This window comes from Nelusetta ayraudi, unplaced genomic scaffold, assembly GCF_046127955.1.
Source record: "Nelusetta ayraudi isolate G7.1 ecotype Tasmania unplaced genomic scaffold, CSIRO-AGI_Nayr_v1 ptg000059l, whole genome shotgun sequence".
In the NCBI taxonomy this organism is placed as follows: domain Eukaryota; kingdom Metazoa; phylum Chordata; class Actinopteri; order Tetraodontiformes; family Monacanthidae; genus Nelusetta; species Nelusetta ayraudi.
In genome coordinates, this window is record NW_027466109.1 from 1,651,392 (window position 1) to 1,669,120 (window position 17,729).

Here is a 17,729-nt window from a genome sequence, read left to right on the forward strand (position 1 = left end):
CAGATGGAACCTCCAATGATTAGCAGGTTATCAGAGGTACGTCACAAACATTGAAGAATGATTGCTTTGATAACAAATCATTGAATTTTGTGACCACAGAATGACATAACTTTGTTATATAATAATAAAGAAATAAACAACATAAAGTAATAAAGTGTTTTTTTAATACAAATGTATATGGATGTGAGGTTATTGTGCCAAGGTTTTATATCTGAAAGATTTCTGTTCATTTTTCATTGTATAAACTTCAGCAGTGCATGAAACTGTTGGAATTGTGTTTGGTACCAAGCATCAAGAAAACAAAGTTTAAAAAAATAAAGGCTATATCCTATTAGTATTTTCAAGAAAACATACACTTAGAAAATGCTGCTGCATTTTATTTTATTTTACGTTTGTGTGTTGTGACATCTGTTGACAGGCAGTGAAGCAGACTTGCCCTTTGCCATTGAGCACTAAATAACATTGGGGTTATTATTAACCTGGTAACAAACAGGGAAGTGAACAGTGCACGCAGGATGGAAGCTGTGAGGTGTGTTGCTCTCAAATGAAAATGTTACTTATAAGGTGGAACTGGAATTTCTTGCAGAAGTAACAAATGTATGTTTTTTTTTTTCCTAATCTATTATGTTGTCTGGAAATGTTTGCACCTTTCCTCCACTTTAGTTGCCAATGAACACACCTTTATCAGTAGCACAAAGGTGCCAACAGTTATGCAATTTTTTATTTTGACATTGAAAAGAAATGAAAAAAAACATCGAAAGCCAGAGCATTACAAACTGTCTAACTACAAATAAGTTTGGTTTTTACACAGCTTCTCCATTTATTGAGCGAACATTTCTTTTTTTCCAAGTTAACTCTTAAGTGCATTTCTTCCCTCGAACTACATATATTATGGCATATTATTTTTATGGCACACTGAAAAGTCAAATTTGAGGGGTTTTTGAACTATTTTCAATCTTCAACTTGTTGGTGTCTGTGGCCTGTCAAATAGTGGTAGCTACACTGTGCACATATTCTATAGTGCTTTTATTGTGAAGGCTGGGTTCACAAACGGAAAACGTACTTTCGACCGTCATAAACATTCCTGAAATCACCTGTCCTTGGATGTTTGTCTGTCAGTCTGTTACATCTGCCATGACAGGTAGTAACAAATTTAAGGCTTCCTTCAGTGCTCAGACTCGCCGACGTTGATCCGTAATCCATGGAGAAAATATTAAGTGTCCTGGGCCTGGGATGGCTCGACGGCTTCAGTGTTTGCATTTTCCTGTGTGTCTTTGTCCTGCTGGCTGATTACCTGAAGAACAGAGTTCCCTCAGATTTTCCTCCCGGGCCGCGGCCTCTCCCTCTCATCGGGGACTTGCACCATCTCGACCCCAAGAGACTGCACCTCCAGTTTGCAGAGGTAAGGTATCGTCCAGGGCGGCAGTTCCACGTGCTTTGACTAAAGATTGAAAAATGTCTTGCCTGCTGTAAATGTGAGCAGCACTCTCCACCATCTAATTTTATTTTGACATATGAACACTACATATTTTGATTTAATTTATATAGTTTGTCTTCAGTTTTGTTTGTTTTTTTGTAGAGTACATAATCCCAGAGTTTATCTAATATCAGCTGGCCAGTATTTAATTTTTTTATGGCTGCTGGGCACATAAAACATGTTTGTTGCTGAATCTAGGCAAGAGGTTATATAAGGACAAAATCTTAATGTTATATATTATCAGCGTATATCACAAGGGGTATCACAGACTATTGCATATATTATATATAGTATATACATGTTTGATTCAACATGTTTGGGAGACTTTAAATGACAATTCCAACATTCAGCAGCATGAGTGCTGACAAGAACCAGGGGGCAGAAACACAGGTTTTAAAATCTCTGCATTGTTTCCCTGTGTTCTTCAGGATTGATTTTTAAGTCTTAAAATGTGTTGACGGTTTGTGACCATCCTGTTTAACAGACTGGCTTTTTTCGATCCCTGAGGTTGTCTGGCACCGGCCATTTAATTATCCAGCATTTAGTTACCGCAGCCCATACTTAAACATTAAAAACAAACAAACATTAAAAACTCAATTTTTAATTGTTAATCTAATCTAATGTAGGAAAAATATTATTTAAATGTTCTTTGGCTGCTTTGATATTCACTTTCCAGGGCGAAGGTCTTATAGAGCCAATCCTGAACCCGGCATCCTAAAATTATAGCACGAACATCAAGCCTTCAAGTGCTTGTCCTCTTTTTCATTTGCTTCACTGAGGTGTCAAAACCCACAAGGCGAGCAATGTCCTTTGCACTCTGTGTCAAGTTTGCAGAAAAATACGGAGACATTTTCAGCATCAATGCATTTGGTGTGAGGCTGGTGGTCCTTCACAGCTACAAACGCGTGAGAGAGGCCCTGGTGGAGAAAGGAGAACACTTTGCTGATCGTCCTATCATTCCACTTTTTGAGGAGGTCATGGGAAACAAAGGTAGGTTTTGGGTTGCACCTTGTTTCTTACTTTACAAGAGCAGATGATAACAAAGTATATGTGTTGAATGTGTCATTTTCGCCTCTTTTCTCTGTCTTGCTTTATTGCTAATGCTGCTGTGTGCTGTCAACAAAGGTCTGGTTGTATCGAACGGCAACCCTTGGAAGCAGCAGAGGAGATTTGCTCTGCAAACGCTAAGAAACTTTGGAATTGGGAAGAAGAGCCTCGAGCCGAGCATCCAGCTGGAAGCCAATTACCTCATCGAGGCTTTTTCTTCTAATAAAGGCAGGAGCCGCGTCTCATCCTCTTAAGGGCAAACAACATTTCATCCGAAAAATTTACTTATACACTTTACAGAAGAAAGCAGGCCAAATATTATGATGTTGCACATCAGACAATTGAGCGTTATTGATCTTTTTAGATCTGAAATTTTTTATTGCACTATTGGAGACTGTTAACATTAGAGTTAAATTAAAGTTAAGCAAAAACACTCCTGATGGTGGTCCGCTGTGTAGATACTAAAATACTATTTCAGTCTATCCATTTTTTGTCTTTATGCCAACTTTTCGATGCATCACATAACAAGGCAGATCCGCCTCCCCTTTTCCCCCATTCCAGGTAAACCCTTCAATGCCCAACTTTTAATACACAACGCTGTGTCCAACATCATCTGCTGTCTGGTGTTTGGAGAACGTTTTGAGTACTCTGACGAGAAGTACCACCGCATTCTTAAAGCTTTCAATGATGTGGTAGAATTGCAAGGAAGTATGTCAGTGCAGGTGAGTCCTTGGTATGAGCACATTACCTCACCCACAGTCTTTATCTTGATTTTGAAATAAAACCGATACCATTGACACAAAGTTTGCTTGTCTCTGGTAAGAAATACTTCTGTTTGCCGCCAGATTTTCAATGCATTCCCATGGCTGATGAGGTGGCTGCCAGGAGCTCACCAGACCATATTTAAGCAAATTAAAAATGTGCGAGACTTTGTTGTAGACAAAGTCCAAGAACACAAGAAAGATTTAGACCCGTCCTCGCCGCGTGACTACATTGACTGCTTTCTGGCAGAGATGGGAGAGGTGGGTTCTCTGTAGTGCATCTCCATTGAATGCAGTGTTTGGTTTTTCTCTGCCTTGAGCCTGAACTTGGAAATGCCTTCTTTTGTCACTAACAGAAAGAGGACCCAGACTCGGGTTTTGAAATGGCAAACCTGAGTGTCTGCACTCTGGACCTGTTTGGCGCCGGAACAGAAACTACTACCACAACGTTAAACTGGGGGCTGCTGTACATGATCTACTACCCTCAAATACAAGGTGTGTTTTAAGCATATGAAGTCATCTCTCCTGCCTGATATCCCTGCGTGCTCACACTGACACACTTTGTTGTGACTGTGTGCAGAGAAGGTCCACGCTGAGATAGATGTTGTGATCGGTTCATCCCGACAACCGTGTCTGAGTGACAGAGAAAACATGCCCTATACTAATGCCGTCATCCATGAAATCCAGAGGATGGCAAATATCCTTCCCCTCAATGTGCCCCGGCTGGCCACCAAGGACGTGAAGATGGACAAGTACACAATCCCAAAGGTGCGTTTTTGTGAGTTCTCAGTAGCAGCTGATCCAGAGCTAAGAATGAACCATTTCGTCTCTCCACAGGGCACCGTGATTCTCCCCACCTTAAACTCTGTTCTACATGATGAAACAATGTGGGAATCTCCTCACTCATTCAACCCACAACATTTTCTGGACCAGGAGGGCAAATTCAGGAAGAGAGATGCCTTCCTACCCTTTTCAGCAGGTGAGTTACAGTGTTAAAAAAACATAACAACTCTGAAATGTCCATCAACCCATTTCCCAGCGCTTATCTGATATCAGCTGGCCATGGCAGGCTCAGCAGATAGTGACCCTGAGACATTGACTCATTTAGTTGCTTTCAAAACCAAGTAGCAGTGGCCTTACTATGGACTTCCTAGAATCTCCCAGCCCCCAAGCATTTCTTTCACTCAACGGACTTGTGGGGGCTTGTGAGTAATAACACTGGAACAACTTTGGGGACAACCCCGGAAGCCTTGTTCCGCAAATAGAGCATGCTGAGATGCACCCAACTACAGTATGTCGGGACGGTACCAACCAACTGCATCCCTGGTCCATTCTGTCGAGGTTACGTTGGCACAGGTCTGCACGACTGTCAGCAGGGACGATTCCTGCTGCGACTGAGTCGAGGCCCGACTGTGCCACATCAGCCCCATCAAGATTGTTCTCCCATGCCTTACTCCAGGAAGATATTTCACTCTAAAAGCCTTCCACCATGATAAGATCACAATTGAGGGAGGAACCTCTCAACATGCAGGCAGAAAAAAAACATACATTTTCCATTTTACAGGTTTTATTTTCCTTGAAATCTACTCGTCAGTGAACTGACTGTTACTCTAATATGCCTCTAATATGGGTCTAATATGGGTCCTCTTTCTGTTAGTGACAAAAGAAGGCATTTCCAAGTTCAGGCTCAAGGCAGAGAAAAATCCCACACCGCACACAATAGAAACGCACTAGAAGGGACCCACCTCTCCCATCTCACATTTTCACGATCTGGAGCTGTGAAAATGTGAAAACAGAATTGGAGCCGCAAAAAATTACAATGAGTTTCTGATTTGTTGTACTGTGCATCCTCAGGAAAGCGTGTGTGTCTCGGGGAGCAACTGGCCAGGATGGAGCTGTTCCTCTTCTTCACGTGTCTTCTTCAGAGGTTTTCTCTCTCAATGCCCGCTGGAGAGCAGCCCACTCTGGAGTTCAAGCTGGGTGGAGCTCGCGCTCCCAAACCATACCAACTCTGTGCCACGCTGCGATAGACTATCGAGGACAGACAATCAACGTTCAGCCTCACTAATACACTTTGTTCATGATCCAATCAAACTTAAATTTAGCATGTCCTTTTTTAAAAAAAAAATACATATTACTTAACTCATATTACTTTTTTCAGTTTATACAAAGACAGTGAACAACTAATTAATAAAAACAAATCCATAAAAAAATGAACTCTATTTGTTATACACACAAGAAATGTACAAGAATGCACTTAATTTAAGAAATTTCTTCATTTAAACTGTTAATGAAATGTGCTTTTTCACGGTATTTAAATTTCTGAGGCAAGCAGCAATGAGATCAGTGTTTTAATAAAACATTATGATAAATATCAGTGGAATATGATACGTGCTTGACTATGTGGGAATATGTAGAACACAATATAAAATGTTATGTGTCGGTTGGAGTTCAAAGGGTAACATTGTACCTTTTGGATGTCTTGGAATATGTCAATAAATTCATGGTAAACATGCTTTAAAGAACCAATTGTTTTGTTTTGTTCCTAGTTTGTTTTTTTCTTTTAAAGAGACAAAGAAAAAGCGAAAAAAGTATCCTCAGGAAAGCAGTGAAGCTGAAAACGGCACGGAAAAATGGATTTAGCTATTTTTGCAAAGCCCATTACAGCCCTAAAACAAATAAAAGAGCATGAATAGCAACAATGACGTCTCACACGTGGAAAGACAAAAACAAACAGTGGTTATTACATTCACTTCATCCAGCTCTGAGTGCTGAGTCGTAGGTCACTAGACTTTTTTTTTGGTTGCTGAAAGATGTTTCACCTTTCAGCCAAAAGCCTTTAGCAGTAAAGTGTTACAGCTAAAAGCAGTAATTAAAAAAAAATTGCAGACTCCGAAATAGTCCTTGTTGCAGTAAGTCTTGTCAATGTTTACATGTGCGGTTTCTCTGAGACTCGTTGATTCTAACCAGAAAACACCTTGTCTAAGTCATGCTTTGTGCTTTTACTTTGACAGTTGGACACAGTATTGTTTCCACCCCTATTATGTAACTTGTGAATTAACCTGTCCGTTCCTTAAAGCTGCCGTGATAGTGACAGAAATACGTCTGTGGACTCAGACTGGCCAACATTTATCCATATTCATGGAGAAAATATTAAGAGTCCTGGGCCTGGGATGGCTGGACAGCTTCAGCATGTTCCTATTTCTCTTTGTTTTCCTCCTGCTGGCTGATTACCTGAGGAACAGAGTTCCTTCGGACTATCCTCCTGGACCGTGGCCTCTTCCTCTGATCGGACACCTGCACCTGGTCGACCCCAAGAGACTTCACCTGCAGTTCACAGAGGTACTGGTTCTACCCATTGTAAATAAAGATTAAAGAATGTCTTATTGTTTATGAGTCAAATAATTCTCATCTGAGACACATTGTCACTAATTCTGCAGATTTACGTATTTTAACATTGTTTCAACTGTCTTTTTTCAGCATTATAGTAAAATATTTTAAGTTGTTTTTTTTTCCAAATTCTGCTGGAAGGCAAGCATATGTTTATTTCTGCCTGAAATATTTGGGTTTTTGCGTTTATTTGTAATATATAAACATCAGTATACATGTTCTCTGGTGTGCTTGAGGGCAAAGGGGAGAAACACAGTGGCGACTGAAGAAGATTATCACCACATCCTCTTCAAAGCATTAATGTTTTATCAGTGAAAAGTTGAGCACCTTTACTGCACTCTGAAGGAACCTTTGTCCTTCATTTCATTATAGGAGGTAAACTAGGCAAAGGGGCAAGCAAAGCACACTCCACCCTCATTGTTGGACTTACTAGTTTAACTAGTGCCAACATCTGCAATTTCTTAAAAACATATCAAATATCAACAAAACAACCACTTGTAGTCATTAAAGTCTGTGAGACTTACTTACAGTCTCTATGTTTTTGTCTCCCTTGTGTCCAGTTTGCAGAGAAATATGGAGACATTTTCAGCCTTCGTCTTTTTGGAGGGAAGGTGGTTGTCCTCAATGGCTACAAGCGCGTGAGAGAGGCTCTGGTGGAGAAAGGAGAAAACTTTGTTGATCGTCCCAGCATTCCGCTTTTTGAGGAGTCCTTTGGCAACAGAGGTAGTGCTTTCACTTGTAGTTTGTATTGATAATGCTAATTTTCGACAAGCAACGTAGCAAACCAGCTTGTTGATGGTTGTTTTCTTGCCGTCTCACACTTCTGTGTGCTGCCATCAAAGGTCTGGTGATATCGAGCGGCAACCCATGGAAGCAGCAGAGGAGATTTGCTCTGCAAACGCTCAGGAACTTTGGAATTGGCAAGAAGAGCCTCGAGCCGAGCATCCAGCAGGAAGCCAATCACCTCATTGAGGCTTTTTCTACTTACAAAGGTGGGAGTCTGAGTCTCATCCTCGTTTGCTGACTCTATGTTGCATGCATCAATGAGCCAAATACTATGCAGTTACACCATTAGGCAACTGAGAGCCTTATACGTAGTGAAACTTTACAAATTTGTTACAAAGTTATTGATGTAAATTGAGCTATACAGGACATTTAAAACATCCTATTTTACATTACTATTTTGATTCGATTATTTCATCCCAGCACAACATTTCAAAGCATCATAGCAAAGTTTTTGATTCATCTATGTTGCTGTCTTCTTCCACCAGGCAAAGCCTTCAATGCCCAAAATCTTATAAACAACGCCGTGTCCAACATCATCTGCTGCCTGGTGTTTGCTGAACGTTTTGAGTACACTGACGAGAAGTTCCAGCGAATCCTTCAAGCCTTCAATGATGCATTGCAGTTGCAAGGAAGTATTTCAGTGCAGGTGAGTCCACTAAACAAGACTAAGCATCCTTTTTTTAAGTCCTGATGTATGTATCCAACAAGTGAGGGATTTGAATTCTAAAATCCAGTCAGTTTTTTCTTTCACTCCCTTCTTTAATTAGAGGGGAAATATTGTAGATTTTGTCATGTTTTAATCTGCAATGCTCTGAGCCAAATGGACAGTCTTGATGGACTTAGTGGGGCAGTCAGACAGAAGGGAGTTACAGTTTGGATGTTGGGAGAGAAGTGGCATATCCTAATTGATGTTAGGTGTAGGTGATACATCATAGGTATCCAGCCCTTGATAAATCCTAGCTTTGTGAAAAAAAAATAGAAGATTACAAAGGAGGATCAACAGAAAGTGCTCATTGCTTAAAATAAATGCCACTTTAACTTTTGTAATAATCATACTGTTGCCATGGTGAAGTATAACTTGAAAAAAGGAATTAACCTGCATTGTGCTCCTTAATAGATGAGGATTCTTTTTTCTTTTTTTTTAAAGATGTCAGAAAAGTGTCTCTGCCCATTTCTCGTCATCTTTTTGATGCCAGTTCTTTCTTTGCACCACCAGATTTTTAACACATTTCCCAAGCTGATGAAGTGGCTGCCTGGAGCTCACCAGAGTATACTCAAGGAGTTGCGAAACATCCGTGACTTTGTTGATGTCAAGGTCCAAGAACACAAGAAGGATTTTGACCCATCCTTACCACAAGACTACATAGACTGCTTCCTGGCAGAGATGGGAGAGGTGGGTCCCTTCTAGTGCGTTTCTATTGTGTGCGGTGTGGGATTTTTCTCTGCCTTGAGCCTGAACTTGGAAATGCCTTCTTTTGTCACTAACAGAAAGAGGACCCAGACTCGGGTTTTGAAATGGCAAACCTGAGTATCTGCACTATGGACCTGTTTGGCGCCGGAACAGAAACTACTAGCACAACATTAAACTGGGGGCTGCTGTACATGATCTCCTACCCTCAAATACAAGGTGTGTTTTAAGAGTCATCTCCCCAGCTTGATATCCCTGCATGCTCACATCAACACACTTTGTTGTGACTGTGTGCAGAAAAGATCCACGCTGAGATCGATGCTGTGATTGGTTCATCCCGACAACCGTGTCTGAGTGACAGAGAAAACATGCCCTATACTAATGCCGTCATCCATGAAATCCAGAGGATGGGCAACATCATTCCCCTCAACGTGGCCCGGGTGGCCTCTAAGGACACAAAGATGGACGAGTACACAATCCCAAAGGTGCATGATGGGGGGAGCAGATAACAAAACTGGACTAATTTTTTCTGCAATGTTTAACATTTTGACTAAAATTGGCAGTTTGTTTTATTTGATTATAAAATGCTAAAACTTTTAACTTTGTTTCACATTTGCTTCTTCACTTGTTATGGCTACTTGTCTCCACAGGGTAGCATGGTTTTGGGTGTGCTGAACTCAGTTCTACATGATGAAACAATGTGGGAATCTCCTCATTCATTCTACCCGCAACATTTCCTGGATCAGGAGGGCAAATTCAGGAAGAGAGAGGCCTTCCTTCCCTTTTCAGCAGGTGAGTTAGTGCTAAAGAACATCTAAAGCAGAAAAAAACTTTCATACCCCGAGTTGACAGTGGGCTCAAAACTGCATTAGATTGCATAACCTCATCAGCGCCATTTTGGGTACATTGATGATATCAATGCAAGAGAGAAACATCAATCCCCACAGAATTACAGTGTAAAATGTTGCTTCAAAGTGGGAGCATCACCACATGTCTAAGTTTTTCCCTGTTAATGAGAGGATCTTTCCTTACGCTTTTGGGTTTAGGACGGGTCTCTTGCTGTTGTTTTTGCTTATGGACCGAAGGGTACTTGGCCTTCTTGAAGTCCCTGAGAGGAGTGTTTGAAGGTACCCCAACTAGGGACTCTGTAGTCCCTAGGAGTGCGATTGGGAGGAATGGCCCCTAATCTGAATCCAAGTAGTGTCTTGTTACTGTACTTCTGTGCTTGTCATGGTTTGTCCATAATCAACACCATGTTCAAGCATCAGAGTGTACATCAATACACATGGTTTCAGGACCCCCTGTGTTGTATGTTGATGATCAACTGTGGAGTAAGATTACTGTTCAACCTTTAAGAAATTCTGGAAAACGTGCCAATGTCTTGTGAGGATAAAGCAATACCCTTCCAACACTTTCTACAGTGGAGGTGGGAGTTGTTCACCTCGTCTAGGGCCATCATGGAGTGTCAAAGGGAAAACTTTAAGGATCTACTCAATCCCATAATCTCTGCACCCTCCACATAAAGTGGAAGAAGCAGAGACTTGGGACTAATTAATTAACTAAGCTGAAGTCACTGAAGTAGTTCATAAGCTCCGCAGTGGCTAGGCATGGAGGTTGATAAGATCCGTCCTTAGTTTTAAGTCTCTGGTGTTGTGGGTCTGTCTTGACTGACACGCCTCTGCAACATTGCGCATCAGGGCCAGTGCTGTTGGACTGGGCAACCAGGGTTCTAGTCTCTCTCTTCAAGAAGGAAAACTGAAGGGTGTGCTCCAGTTACAGGGGGATAACACACCTCAGCCTCCCTGGGAAAGTCTATTCCAGGGTGCTGGAGAGGAGAATTTGGCCAAGAATCTTATCTTGAATTCAGTAGGAACTATGTCCGTTCCGTCCTTATCGCTGAACACTGGACCAGCTCTACATAACCGCTCCTCCTCCACATCGACAGAAGTCAGCTGAGTTGGCTGGGGTATATTCTGGATGCCAACTAGATGCCTCTGTAGTTAGGCATTTAAGGTATGTCCAACTGGGAAGAGGCCCAGGTGAAGACCCAGGACCCGCTGGAGGGACTGTGGCTCTCAGCTGGCCTCAAAACACCACACCATCACTCGGCAGAGCTAGAGGAAGTGGCCAGGGAGAGGGAAGTCTTGACATCCCTGCTCAGATTGCTACCCGTGCGACCCAGCCACAGATAAGCATAGGCAACTGAACTGAACCGTGATTTTCTGTTTTGTCGTACTGTGCATTCCTAGGAAAGCGTGTGTGTCTTGGGGAGCAACTGGCCAGAATGGAACTGTTCCTCTTCTTCACTGGTCTTCTTCAGAGGTTTTCTTTCTCTGCGCCAGCTGGGGAGCCGCCCACTCTGGAGTACCAACTGGGAGCCACTCACTGTCCCAAACCGTATCAACTCTGCGCCACACTGCGATAGACTATCAAGGACAGCCAGTCACTGTTAGCTACAACACCACTTTGTTCTTGATCATATCAAATTTAAATTCAGTGTATTATTTCCTTTAAAATTTTCAAAACTTTTTTAATTTATATAAAGGGACAAGAAAGAAACAAAATTCAAATAAAATTGAATCATTTTACTTCACTATACATACAAGAAATTTCCTTTAATAAAAATTATTTTAATAACATTGTTGTATTGCTGGGATTTACGTTTCTGAGGTGCTAAGTAATGAGATTGGAGTTTTAATAAATGTTATGGCAAAAATAATTTGAATATGATATGTTCTTGACTAGATATGACAATGTACTGTAGAACACAATATGAAACCTTATGTATTTTGTGGAGTTCAGAAAACTTGTAAAATCACGCTTTCAAAATGTTTTGGAAAATGTAAATAAAAGTATGGTAAATGTGTTTTTAAGAGACATTTTTTTGGTTTAGTTTGTTTTCTCTTTTAAGGAGATTGGCAAAAAATGAAAAAGTATCATCAGGAAATCAATGGAGCTGAGAACAGCACTGAAAATGGAAATTTACTGTTTTAGTTTGCCTACAGTTTATTTTTTATGGCAATACTGTTTAGAAAAACAAAACAGTGGCCTCAAATATTAACAAAGATGTCTTAAACGTAAGTGAGAGAAAGAAACAAAACATTAAGCACTTATGACAAATTAATTAATTACAGACAAAAATAATCTCTAAAATAGTGCTGATTACACAAGAAATCCTTCACCTCGTGTAGCTAATGATTTACTTTGAAAGTAGGACACAATATAGTTTCCACCCCTATGACATAACCTGTGAATTAAGCTGTCCGTTCCTTAAAGCTGCCGTGATAGTGACAGAAATTCGTCTGTGGACTGGCCAACATTTATCCATATTCATGGAGAAAATATTAAGAGTCCTGGGCCTGGGATGGCTGGACAGCTTCAGCATGTTCCTATTTCTCTTTGTTTTCCTCCTGCTGGCTGATTACCTGAGGAACAGAGTTCCTTCTGACTATCCTCCTGGACCGTGGCCTCTTCCTCTGATTGGACACCTGCACCTGCTCGATCCCCAAAGATTTCACCTGCAGTTCACAGAGGTACTGGTTCTTCCCGTCTTAAATAAAGATCAATGAATACCTCGCTGTTTGTGAGTCAAACAAATGTTTTTCTCATCTTGGTCACAAAACTGCAGAATTAGATGTGGTAACATTGTTTCAACTCTCATTTTTTTGGTTTTATTTTAAAATCTTTTAAAGTCTTTTTTTTTTTTTTCCTAATTCTGCTGGAGCCCAACACATGTTTATTTCTGCCTGAAACGTTTGGGTTTTTGCGTTTATTTGTAACACATAAAAGTCAGTGTACAGGTTCTGTGGTGTGTTTGAGGGTAAAGGGGAGAAACACAGTGGCGACTGGAGAAGATTATCACCACATCTACCTTCAAACATTAATGTTTAATCAGTGAAAGGTTGAGCACCTATACTGCACTCTGAATGAACTTTCATAATTCATTTCATTATAGGAGGCAAACTAGGCAAAGGGGCAAGCAAAGCACACTCCACCCTGATTGGTTGACAGACTGCTTTATCTCCTGGCCAACATCTGCAATTTCTTGAAAACATAATATCAACAGAACAGCCACTCATTGTCATTAAAGTCTGCAAGGTTTATTTTGTGTCTAAATGTTTTTGTCTCCCTTGTGTCCAGTTTGCAGAGAAATATGGAGACATTTTCAGCCTTCGTCTTTTTGGAGGGAAGGTGGTTGTCCTCAATGGCTACAAGCGCGTGAGAGAGGCTCTGGTGGAGAAAGGAGAAAACTTTGTTGATCGTCCCAGCATTCCGCTTTTTGAGGAGTTTATGGGCAACAGAGGTAGTGCTTTCACATGCACCATGTATTGATGATGTCAATTTCCACAAGCAACGTAGCAAACCAGCTTGTTGGTCGTTTTCTTGCCGTCTCACGCTTCTGTGTGCTGCCATCAAAGGTCTGGTGATATCGAACGGCAACCCGTGGAAGCAGCAGAGGAGATTTGCTCTGCAAACGCTCAGGAACTTTGGAATTGGCAAGAAGAGCCTCGAGCCGAGCATCCAGCAGGAAGCCAATCACCTCAATGAGGCTTTTTCTACTTACAAAGGCGGGAGCCAGAGTCTTGTCCTCTATGTTGGGCCATTGGGCAAACATTATGCAGTTACACCATTAGGCAACTGAGAGCCATAGATAATAATAAATTAGACTTCTTTTTTACAGTTCTCCAGAAAGAAGCTATACCTGACAATTAAGATGTCTTATTCTGTATTACTATTTTGATTTCTGCGATGAACTGGCGACTTGTCCAGGGTGTCACCCTGCCTTCACCCTAAGACAGCTGGGATAGGCTCCAGCAGACCCCCGTGACCCTGAATAGGAATAAGCGGGTATAGAACATGAATGAATGAATGAAACTATTTTGATTTGATGATTTCATCCCAATATACCTTTTCAATTTAACATAGCTTATTTTTTATCTGTGTTTTTGCCTTTCTCCACCAGGCAAAGCCTTCAGTGTCCAAAATCTTATAAACAATGCCGTGTCCAACATCATCTGCTGCCTGGTGTTTGGAGAACGTTTTGAGTACACTGACGAGAAGTTCCAGCGAATCCTTCAAGCCTTCGATGATGCAGAGCAATTGCAAGGAAAATTTTCAGTCCAGGTCAGACAATTATATAAGCAAGCATAAAAACAGCATCCATCCCCTCACCCTCCAAAAAAAGTGACTTTAACTTTTGTAAATTATCATATTATGGCCATGGTGAAGCATAGCTTAAAAATACACAATTAACCTGCTCTGTGCTTCTTCACGGATGAGACTTGTTTTTTTTACTGTTTTTTTTTTTTCATAGAAATCAAACAAGTGTCTGCAACCGTCTCTGCTCACCTTTTGCAATTTTTTTTTGATGGCGGTTCTTTCTTTGCACCACCAGATTTTCAATGCATTTCCCAAGCTGATGAGGTGGCTGCCTGGAGCTCACCAGAAATTTTTCAAGAAACTACGACACGTCCTTGACTTTGTTGATGTCAAGGTCCAAGAACACAAGAAGGATTTTGACCCGTCCTCGCCGCGCGACTACATTGACTGCTTCCTGGCAGAGATGGGAGAGGTGGGTCCCTTCTAGTGCACTTATATTGTGTGCGGTGTGGGATTCTCTGCCTTGCACCTGAATTTAGACCTGCCTTCTTTTGTCACTAACAGAGAGACGACCCAGACTCGGGTTTCGAAATGGCAAACCTGAATATCTGCACTCTCGACCTGTTTGGCGCCGGAACACAAACTACTACCACAACGTTAAACTGGGGGCTGCTGTACATGATCTATTACCCTCAAATACAAGGTGTGTTTTAAGCATATGAAGTCATCTCTCCTGCCTGATATCCCTGCATGCTCACACAACACACTTTGTTGTGACTGTGTGCAGAGAAGGTCCACGCTGAGATAGATGCTGTGATCGGTTCATCCCGACAACCGTGTCTGAGTGACAGAGAAAACATGCCCTATACTAATGCCGTCATCCATGAAATCCAGAGGATGGCAGACATTATTCCCATCAACGTGTCCCGGATGGCCACCAAGGACACAAAGATGGACGAGTACACAATCCCAAAGGTGCGTGATGGGAGGAAAATAAGAACACTGCACTAATGGTTGCTGTAATGTCTTAATTAAATATCCTATTCTAAAGCTAAACAAAATGTCTTAACTTTGTTTCACATTTGCCTCATCAGTTATTATAGCAACTTGTCTCCACAGGGTAGCATGGTTTTGGGTGTGCTGAACTCAGTTCTACATGATGAAACAATGTGGGAATCTCCTCATTCATTCTCCCCGCAACATTTTCTGGACCAGGAGGGCAAATTCAGGAAGAGAGAGGCATTCCTTCCCTTTTCAACAGGTTAGCCAGTACTTAAGACATCTAAATAACTGTTGCCCCTTTTTACTTTTTTTTCTTAGTAATTTAACCGTGAACAGCAGCTTGATCCCTCAAAGTCCAAAGTTTTTAAATCGAGCTCATCCACCCTGCAAACTTCCAGTTGACAGTGTGTTCAAAACGGCATTGCATTTCATAATCTTATCAGCAGCCTTTATGCACATTGATTACCTAAGAGAGTGACACAACAGTTACTGCAGAGTGAAATATTGCTTCAATGTCCGGTCATTACAGAAACATATTATTTAATTTTTAATATGGTGTTTTTCTGAGCAATGAGCAGAAAATTGGATGGAGACGCTGCTCATTCTGACTCCTGGGGTCAGACAATCATAACAAGTTGGGTGCTCAAGAAAGACAATGTCATGAAGGAGTTCCCAGATCAGATCACATTGGGAAATTCCTGACCTGAATCCAAATGAGATAAAGTGGCTGGAAGTTTCTTCAAAAACCCTTCAGATACATGATGTCCTCTGGTAACGCGAGTGGGAATTAATTTTTCTATTGATTTTCAAGACTTGACTCGTCAGTATACTGATGATTACTTGATTAGTAATTGACTTTTATTCTGTATCGTTTCAGTTGAGGATATAGTCAAACCGTGAGATTCTGTTTTGTCGCACTGTGCGTCCACAGGAAAGCGAGTGTGTCTCGGGGAGCAACTGGCCCGAATGGAGCTGTTCCTCTTCTTCACATGTCTTCTTCAGAGGTTTTCTTTCTCTGCGCCAGCTGGGGTGCAGCCAACTCTGGACTTCAAGATGGGATTCGCTCGCTCTCCCAAACCGTACCAACTATGCGCCACACTGAGATAGACTGTCGATGACAGTCACTTTTACAACATTGCATTCTAGCCGGTGTATTCAAACATCATGTCATTTGCGTATATTCTTTCTGCCTAATCAGTTCAAGAAATCGCTTTACATATTTCAGTTAATAAAATTCGTAATAAGAAGCGAGAGTGGTTTAAAAACGAACTCCTGCCATTCATAGCTGTACTTAAAGCGGCAATGCAGGAAAGTGGATGATATGCACGTCACATGTAAACAATGAGAATTTACTTTGAAATTGCTTCTCAGAAAAGTGTTTCTCTGAAATGGCTAAGTGCCATCTGGAGGGAAGAAAAGGGGCTACATGAGAAAAAAAAATGAATGTTGTGTCGTTAATGTAGCATGTTTATGAGGTCATGGTGAAGGAATTTCAGAGGGCCATTTGTTTAAAAGCAAATTGTTTGTGCAGACAGGAGCGGGCCTCTGGGAGTGATCACATGATCTGGGTGAAAGGGACAGAGGCACAAACAAGGAAGTGTTGCATAACCTCCCTGTCCATGTGAGGTGAAGAACAACACTAGTGTTGAAGTCCTACACACACACACACACACACACACACACACACACACACACACACACTGCATGTCATGTGTGCCTCAAAACATTTTAGACAAATAACAGCCATAAACTTCAGTCTCCAGTGGACAGGGTAAAAAAAAAGTGGAAAAAAGTAGTGGATATCATAATTTCTCAACTGAGTGACGTTGATTAAAACTGTGTTGTATTGTATTGCTTGTAAAATATCAGTAACAAGGAATTAAACATCAAAAATTTGATGTTGAATGGATAAATGTACATATATATATATATATATATATATATATATATATATATATATACATATATATGTGTGTGTGTGTATACATACATATATATCATATACATAAATATATGTGCGCGTATACAGAAATCAGTTTACATTCACTTTTTGAAGTTAAATCAGACTACATCTGTCCTGTTCAGGTCAGGTAGAATTGCCAAAATTATTTAATTTTGTTAAGTGCCACAATAATGACAGAGAGAATTTCTCAAATAATTCTTAATTAATTTCTTTGACGTCAAAGTTTTACATACACAAAAATGAGAACACAACAATGTGGGGAAACCCAGATGATGATGCCATGGCTTTGGAAGCTTTTGATAGGTTAACTGACAATATGTGAGTTACTTAAAGGCACACCTAGTGATGTATTTTAAGGGCATACCTCAAACTATCTGCTTCCTTGTTTGAAATAATGGGAAAATCAAAAGAAAGTAAAAAAAAAAAAAAGAAAAAGAAATAACAAAAGAAATCTCTAAGAAATTCTCTCTCTCGTTATTGTGGCATTTAGAAAAATGAAAGAATTTTGGTAATTCTAACTGACCTGAAACAGTGAGGAAAAAAGGTTTTTTCACAGTGTATGTAAACTTCTGGTTTCAACTGTATAGACATATATGTCTACACAGTTGAGCTCTGCCGAAACCTGTCAAAGAAAGACCATCTAGAGAAAAAAAATAACCTTTGTCTTGAAAAAAAAGAAATGGCGACGTCTACCCACTCTGACTTTTGGGTTTTCCCAGAACAGCTTTTCTAGGTCGACGGTGGAAAATGAGCATTGAAAGAACAAAGGATATGAAGATAGTTTGTACGTGACAA

At 40.8% G+C, this 17,729-nt stretch overlaps 3 protein-coding genes across 4 annotated transcripts; all 3 read left to right on the forward strand.

Annotated features, from left to right (window-relative positions):
* Positions 1 to 986: 986 nt before the first annotated feature.
* Positions 987 to 5,810, forward strand: LOC142897116 (cytochrome P450 2J4-like). 2 transcript variants are annotated; one of them, XM_076039199.1, is made up of 9 exons: positions 1,022 to 1,402; positions 2,305 to 2,467; positions 2,603 to 2,752; positions 3,086 to 3,246; positions 3,370 to 3,546; positions 3,642 to 3,780; positions 3,866 to 4,053; positions 4,123 to 4,264; positions 5,140 to 5,810. In XM_076039199.1, exons 1-9 carry the CDS (start codon positions 1,202 to 1,204, stop codon positions 5,313 to 5,315), a joined length of 1,497 nt encoding a protein of 498 aa, XP_075895314.1. In that variant the 5' UTR covers positions 1,022 to 1,201; the 3' UTR covers positions 5,316 to 5,810. The 2 variants fall into 2 exon arrangements, with proteins under 2 accessions (XP_075895313.1, XP_075895314.1); XM_076039198.1 differs by having other exon boundaries at positions 987 to 1,402; positions 3,866 to 4,264.
* Positions 5,811 to 6,340: 530 nt separating this feature from the next.
* Positions 6,341 to 11,419, forward strand: LOC142897114 (cytochrome P450 2J2-like). Its single transcript, XM_076039196.1, has 9 exons — positions 6,341 to 6,627; positions 7,236 to 7,398; positions 7,518 to 7,667; positions 7,947 to 8,107; positions 8,678 to 8,854; positions 8,950 to 9,088; positions 9,167 to 9,354; positions 9,520 to 9,661; positions 11,119 to 11,419. Exons 1-9 carry the CDS (start codon positions 6,427 to 6,429, stop codon positions 11,292 to 11,294), a joined length of 1,497 nt encoding a protein of 498 aa, XP_075895311.1. The 5' UTR covers positions 6,341 to 6,426; the 3' UTR covers positions 11,295 to 11,419.
* A 740-nt stretch (positions 11,420 to 12,159) lies between these two features.
* On the forward strand, positions 12,160 to 16,213 carry LOC142897115 (cytochrome P450 2J2-like). The gene is made up of 9 exons (XM_076039197.1): positions 12,160 to 12,402; positions 13,010 to 13,172; positions 13,288 to 13,437; positions 13,833 to 13,993; positions 14,265 to 14,441; positions 14,534 to 14,672; positions 14,757 to 14,944; positions 15,089 to 15,230; positions 15,903 to 16,213. The coding sequence occupies exons 1-9, from the start codon at positions 12,202 to 12,204 to the stop codon at positions 16,076 to 16,078; spliced, it is 1,497 nt and encodes a 498-aa protein (XP_075895312.1). The 5' UTR covers positions 12,160 to 12,201; the 3' UTR covers positions 16,079 to 16,213.
* The last annotated feature ends 1,516 nt before the right edge of the window (positions 16,214 to 17,729 follow it).